We start from the raw sequence: 7,405 nt of genomic DNA, 5'->3' as shown, positions 1-7,405 counted from the left end.
GGCAATTTGCCTTGATTGTCATTTATTTTTTTGCTGGAAGACCGATCTAATTTGGGTTCAATCACCCCATTAAAATCTCCTAGTATAATTATATGTTCATGATCCAGTTCTGCTATTATTTCGTTTAGTTTAGCATAAAAGGCATTTTTATTGTTTTGTGGGCCATAGACACCTACTAGTAGTACTTTCCTTCCACACCAGAAAACCTCCACTCCAATAAATTGTCCTTCCTTATCATTGAATATTTCTTTGGATTCTAAGTGATCCTTAATATATATTATTACCCCCCTTTTGCTTTTCCCAATTGCACTTATGTATTCTTTCCCTAATTTGTTGTTTTTGATTAATCTTATATCCTTTGATTTTATGTGGGATTCCTGTAAACAAATGACATCCAGATTATTCTTCCTTAGATATTGAAATACTCTCTTTCTTTTCTGGGGTGAGTTCAAGCCTTTTACATTCCACGATAAGATTTTCATCTCTCTTATTTCCCTTTAACCTACTGTCAAAATCAATTTTTTCTTCTTCTCCTCCCCCCTCTTTTTCTTTCTCTTTCTTTTTAGAAGGAAACCTAGACAGTTTTCATAAAAGTTAAAGCTTTATTTAGGTATTACAATTTTACAATTTCAAAGCGGTGGAAATCAAGTCAATAATATGCTAAAATATCGATACTCTATTGATATAATTTCAAGATACTTTGGATTCTATAGAGCTATATATGATTCTTTAGATTTGAATTCCTTTAAATCTCGTTCTTGAGTATCTTCGTTATAACTTTCAAGGTTCTCCTTTACTCCCCTAATAGATCCTCTTCTCCTTCTTCTTCCTCTTCACCTCCTTCTCCTGGTTTGTCTCTCTTCTCTTCTTCCTTTCTTTCTCCTTCCGGTTCATCCTTCAAACCTCTCAAAAATAGCCTTGCTTTCTCAGTTGAATTTAGTCTAACTTTTCTTTGTTTCCAGTTTACTGTGACACCTTCTATATCATCCCATTTGTAAAGGATTTTCCGAGCTCGCAGCTGTTCTATCAAAAAGTTGTATTCTTTTCTTCGTTTTAAAATTTTCCCGGGTATGTCTTTCAAGACTGTGATCTCTCTGTTTCCTATTGTTAGCTTCGTATTGTAGCTTTGTCTTAAGATCATTTCTTTAGTCTGTTTCCTTACAAAGTAGATCACTACGTCCCTCGGAAGTTTCTTTATCTTGGCAATGCGTGAGTTAATCCTATAGACCCGGTCAATTTCCCACGGGAAAAGCGTTTCTGATTCTCCAATGAATTTTGCTAGAACTGGCGTCAAAAGAGTATATAAATTTTCATTTTCGTTTTCAGGTAAGCCTCTCAATTTCAGACAATTCTCCCTTTGCTTCAGTTGTAATCTCAGGATTAATTCTTGGTCTTCTTGTTGATCTTTGTGCAGCGTTTCCACTTTTATTTCCATTTTTCTCATGTCTGTTTCTAGATTTTCTACCTTTCTATTAATTTGCTTCAAATCCGCGTCAATTCTATCCAATCTTGAAGTTACTTCTCCCAATTCGTGTCTCAAGTCTCTCTTAAATTCTGCCTTTAAATTGTCACTAGATTTTTCTATTGCTTGGTTCGTTTCCTGGTGCATTTTTCTGATTTCTTCCATCATCTTTTCGTCAAGTTCAGGTAATTTGGTAGGTGTGTCTGCAGAGGTTCTTCTAAGTGTGTTAGCTGGTGGGTTTGGTGTTGTTTTTGTTCCCGTCTTCCTTGTACCCACTACCATCTTTAGGTATGTTTCAGGAAGGATGATATAAAGTCAAAAGAAGAGATAGTAAAGAAAAACAGGTAGGTATATTAAGTTTGTTAAGTTCTATAAAAATTCTTTAGTAATAATAACAATATTATCTTGTTTTTGTTTCTTTTCGAAGTAATTTTAAGGTTTCCTTGCTTCAGAATTTGTTCGTTAACCCAAGTCTAGTTTCTATTTCCCCCTTTTGGATACAGCACCAGCTGTTAGGGTCCTAGGTTTATTCCCTCTTTGCCAATTTAATTGTTTTAAATACCAAATACAGAGTTATTTTGTAATTCTATTTTCAGTCTTTTTTCTTAATATTATCACTGCTCACATACAGGCAAACCCTTTCATGGTTTTTCTATATTCACCTGTTGGGTCTCTGGTTGCACTTCACCCCTTTTCCTTCTTTCCTCCTTTTTCCTCCTTCTAACTTTGCCCCCTCACTAAATTATCAATATATTAGTTGGTTCACAACTCACAAAATCCAAAATTCATTAGTCAAGATTCCTTACTTAGATGATTAAATTCTATTTTGTTTGCAGTTGGATAAATCACTTACTTATTTTTTTCCACAAGTTGATTCTTTTCAAATTCTCTTTCCCCTTAGAAGTTTCCCAAATATCTGGGGAGAAGGAGGTAATTCTGTAATATCAATTTAGGACTTTATCAGGTTAAATTCCTATTATATAGTATTTAAAACATCCAAAGGGAAGAGAGAGAGAGAGAGGAGGAACAAAAAATCAACAACAAAACAACAAAACCACACAATCCCCCTTATAAGCTAGCTTCTTTTCCAGTTGCTCCTTACAATCTACAAAGTATGCTTATACAAGTTGATTGTCTCAGAATTCCCTGTCTAAAAACCTTCAGTAAAGTTCTATCTAAGATTCTATTTCATATCAATCCACCTTACATTTCCCTCATCCCGTAGTATTAGATGCCTTTAACTGTTCATTTTTGGCTTAAAGACAGTAGGTTATATTCATTTGTAATTACTCACTCACCACCCTTGGTCTATATCCACTTAAAGAGTTAGACAATCCAAACAGTTCCTCAATAACTTCTGATGGGCTTGAAAAAAGGACACGGAGATCTCGGTTACTTCAAATAACTCTATTAACCCCCACAAGATATGCAAAGAAAAGAAAAAAGAAACACATAAAGAGAACAGAGTGAACCACCCCTGTCCTTGCTATTATATTATGTTTCCTTTCCTTTCGTCTGCAGGCACTCCCTCGCGTTTCTCTCTTCTCTCTCCTGTCTTATCGTCCCAGCCTGCTGCTGATTATTTCCAGCTGTTTCCTTTTCTTAGTCAAAACCACCTGCGTAGAATTCTTTCCCCTTTCCTCGGTCGTCTTCTTGCTCTTCACTTTCCTCCTTCTTCCTCAAACAGTTCAATTCTCCGGTTCTCCCCAATAACCAAGGGGATTGTTCTCCCTCTCAAATCACCCCTCTCACTAAAGGACAACCAAAGTTAAAATCCCCAAATCCATAGTCTATAATCCATCAATGGGCCATCCCTCCTGTTATTGGCAAACAATTCGAGTCAAGAGGAGGCTGAAAGGAGTTCTCTAAGGTAAAATAACAAAAAAAAAAAAAAAAACCAGCAGTCTGCAATAAAGTATAAGTCCGTCCAAGCAGATACAAGCAGCCACAAGCCGCCACAGTAAATTCCTCCAAGGGTTCCAGAGTCTCCTCTTATTGTTTCCTTTACTCTATCACGAAAACTTTATACTTGGATACAAGTCCCTCTCTGTTACAGATTGGCTAAATATAGATTGGGCTCAGTCAAATACAAATCACGTTCGGTTTAGCTGGTTCTCCTTCACCACCAACCACTGGGAGCCAAGAAACACCGCGCCGGCTATGTTCTCAGACTCCTTCCATTTCCATTTCCACAGATGGATCGCTGTCCCCAGGGAAATAAAGGACTGGTAAGCTATATCTTCTTCTTGTTCCTGTTTTCTCTAGAGAAAAAGTGTAGAAGTGGTGGCGACACCCCCGTCTACAAGCCGCGGCTTGTGACTCCCCACTGCGGGCGTGGATGCTCGGGTTTCCCTCTCCGCTTCTTTTCCTCTCGCGTATCGCGGGCCACCTCCGGCACTCAGATGGCTCTCGCCTCGCGTCTTCAGGCCTGTTTTCCTCAGCCAGATCCGAAGCGTGGGTTCCCCAGCCGAGCCCCTCTGCTTCCCCTTTATCGGGGGGACACGCTTGGCCAGCTGGCAAGTCACTCCAGCCAGCCCCGACCCCGCAGCCTACGGTCACCCTCCGGAGCCTTTCCTAGAGGGTGATTCCCGTGCCGGCCATACCACCGGAAGTCCGAAAGTCTGTGTTTCTCAAGCCCTCTTTCACCATCCTGCTAACACCAAAGCTGTTAAAAAATATCCAGGCACACAGGGGATAAGGGGACAGGGGAATGTAAAAAGATTTTGCAATAAGGAGCTTCATAGTCAGAGTTCTTGTTAACCGAGGTATGTCTGTATTACGGTGTGCTCATGCCCCAGCAACAACTAATTGGATATACATGCATAAACAGAACAAGAAAGAAAAGACTGTAGTTAGAAAGAAATACTGTGTGTTAGAGATGACAAGGTTTTTCCATTTCATTGTCTCTCTCAAATGAATTATTTAAACTTCATGTTTTTCCACATTTTTAGATCTTCCTGGTATAGGAAGGCAATTGTGATTTTATTTAAAAAAAACCAAACCTCCCTATTGCCACCAGACAAGCTTATTTGGTACACTTCTAGCATGGAGAAGACCTATATGAAGATATTAAAGATTAGCATGAATAGATGTGAAATCTGTGTTTCAGGAAAATAAAAGATAACAAAAAGATGAAAAAGAGATGCAGAATTAATCCGGGTGAACACAGAGCATTTCAAAACCAGTTTCTTAGGAATTAAGTACTCACAATCCTGGCCCTGCATAGGAGAATCTTATCAGATTCAATTTCTCTCACCTTTCAGTTGAAAATAATACCTCCTCTTCTGTATATAATCCAAGATTGCACAGATTAAAAAAAAACACCAGGGCATGTGTGGCCAAGCAACATCAGACTCTGGTCAAGCTGGCAAAAGTTATTAATGAGGAAGAACATACAAATTAGGAGAAGCTGCAGAAGTTTGCTTTTGCCTGAGTCTACAAGGAAGGGGAAAATTCTGCCCCTCTTCTCCTCCCTCCCTGTTGAGTTCAATGCAGACCATTTTTTGCACATTGAACTCAGTCAGTAGCAATTGAGGTAAGCTAAAGACTAAGGGAGAAAGGGTAAGATGGAGAAAGAAACTGGGACATTGCTATCATGTAAGCAAGTAATTAAGTTATTCCCAAAGAAGGTCCCAATGACATGTTTTGTGCTACACTAAATATATTTCCAGGCAAAGCATTCTCTGAAGATGCCAGTCACAGATGCTGGCGAAACGTCAGGAAGAAAGTTTTCTATAATATGGCCACATAGCCCGAAAACCCCACAAATAACCATGGATGCCGGCCATGAAAGCCTTCGACTTCACACCAAATATATTGTTCTTAGTTCAATTTTTAGAGATCTTACATCTTTTTTATTACTCCAACTGAAAATAGGTATCACAGATAGAAACATTCTACCACTCTTTTCCTCTGAAAAGATTTCTCAACTCTGTGGATTGTTATAGCTTTCTAAAATGCTCACTGGGATGCAATTTTTTAATTAGCCCTCCACCGATCATTAAATAATTTTTAATGGCTTGAAATCATTCCAATTTATTTAGTGTGCTTTGTGCATCCTGCTTCCCCCACTTTACAGAATACAGTACATCACATACTTTCAGTTTTGTATTGAGTGATTCCTTGCAATGGACCTTAAAACTCAATTAATGAAGATGTTAGAAACTTGAATTAATTTTATATTTTTTCCAATATATATATATATGTATGTATGTATGTATGTATGTATGTGTGGGAGAGAAAGACTGAAAAAAGTTGTTAACAATTAATCTTACCTCAAAATACTTCTCTAACTTTAGAGTCAGGTTTAAGAAAAATCAGAGGATCAGTTAAATCAAGATAGTTTTGTTTCTCTTGGGTGCACAAAAAGTTATGTAGTGATATAACAGTATAATCCCTCTTTTCCCCCCGGTACATTATCCTGATAGATAGTCCCTTGCCAAGTTGCCTTCTGTAACAAAATAAAAGACTTAAAATCAACATTAATAGATTAGATATGTCACCAGGTAAAAGGAATACCCCTCAAAAAAATAAGATAATGTAGTGTGGAGGAACCTGTGTTAATGTGACAGTATTAATCAAATGAAACTAATTGAGAACCCTGGAAAGAGTCCCTATCATTAATTATTATTAATATTAATTTTTCATTTAAATAGCATACATATTCACTGTTCCCCAGAACATCTCAGCTATAAAAAATGAAATTCTGGAAACTTTAAATGGAAAGTGAAACTCATTTGAGATGATACATGGTAATGCATAGCAAAAAAAAGGGGGAAAAAGAAAATCTGAATGGAAAGATGCTTCACAGATTTTAATACATTTATAGCCAATATCCTATATTTGGGGTATGTAACATGGGTCTCCTCATGTGCTGCACAACCCTTGTCTTAAATGGCAATGTTGTATAACTATTGTTGATTTCAGCAAGGGCAGATGGATATATATTGCTTGAGAATGCCCATTAATGGTACTACGCACACAACTCCATACACAACTGTAACCTTGAACTGAATGCAGATGTTATTCATTGGACAGAAATGCCCAATCACATGTATAAAGGCCAACAGAGAGTCAGCTGACAGGCAGTGTGATGTAGTAGTTTGAGCATAGGACTAGGAGTTTGGCAGATCAGGATTTGAAGCCTGCTCAGCTATAGAAACTCAGTGAGTGATCATGGGCAAGTCATACTTTCTCAGCTCCAGTGGAAGGCAACTGCAACCTCTGAATCAGTCTTGCCAAGGAAATCCCTTGCAAAGGTTGCCATAAGTCAGAGACAACTTGATTTCACCTAACAACAGCAACACTAAGATACCATCACGGTTTTGCCCCATTTTGCCACAGGATTTGTGATTTCTATAACTTAAAGGACAGAAAAATTGAATAAAATAAACAGTTGTGTTGGGTAATTCACTAGCCCTATTCATCCAACTGCCACCATACCAGCTAAAACGAAGTAGGTGGGGAAAAAAAATCAAATAATCCTAACCAATTGGGCCATATGACAGACGGGGGGGGGGGGAATCCTACTACTGTTTGTGAGCAGCATTGTTCACATTATATCCTCTTTTGGGAAGGAAGAGTTGTATAGATCAAATAACAACTGTAAAGAGAAGTAAGAGAAGCTGGTGCTGTATTACTCTGCCCCCTTAGATTACAGATGCAGATGACACAAGTCCCCTCTTCTTCATGTTTGCCTGCAAAGGCTGCCTCAGCCATGACTCTCATCACACATAGAGAAATGGGTTTTCTACTTAACCTCACTGCAGCCTTATAACGTAATTAAATGATCTAAATATCAGTCTTTCCTTGTCAGATATTTTTGACAGATTGAGAAACAGTGACTAAAAAACCTACAAGATTTCAGCTGGTAGGGCTTTCAAGGTTGGATCTATCCTTCCATAAGCAGACCTCACACTCTTTTTTTTAAGTGGGAGATTTATC

At 38.1% G+C, this 7,405-nt stretch overlaps 1 protein-coding gene across 1 annotated transcript; it reads right to left on the bottom strand.

Moving 5' to 3' along the window:
- Nucleotides 1-622: 622 nt before the first annotated feature.
- LOC149321344 (uncharacterized) lies at nt 623-2,334 on the bottom strand. Its single transcript, XM_089496412.1, has 2 exons — nt 2,316-2,334; nt 623-1,744 (listed from the first exon to the last, which is right to left on the bottom strand). Exon 2 carries the CDS (start codon nt 1,742-1,744, stop codon nt 794-796), a length of 951 nt encoding a protein of 316 aa, XP_089352538.1. The 5' UTR covers nt 2,316-2,334; the 3' UTR covers nt 623-793.
- Between the last annotated feature and the right edge of the window lie 5,071 nt (nt 2,335-7,405).

Source organism: Sceloporus occidentalis, unplaced genomic scaffold (genome assembly GCF_023333645.1).
Source record: "Sceloporus occidentalis isolate IW3139 unplaced genomic scaffold, rSceOcc1.0.p SCAF_1, whole genome shotgun sequence".
NCBI classification, from domain to species: domain Eukaryota; kingdom Metazoa; phylum Chordata; class Lepidosauria; order Squamata; family Phrynosomatidae; genus Sceloporus; species Sceloporus occidentalis.
The sequence above is the reverse complement of the archived record's forward strand: the minus strand, read 5'-3'. Positions and strand labels throughout refer to the sequence as shown.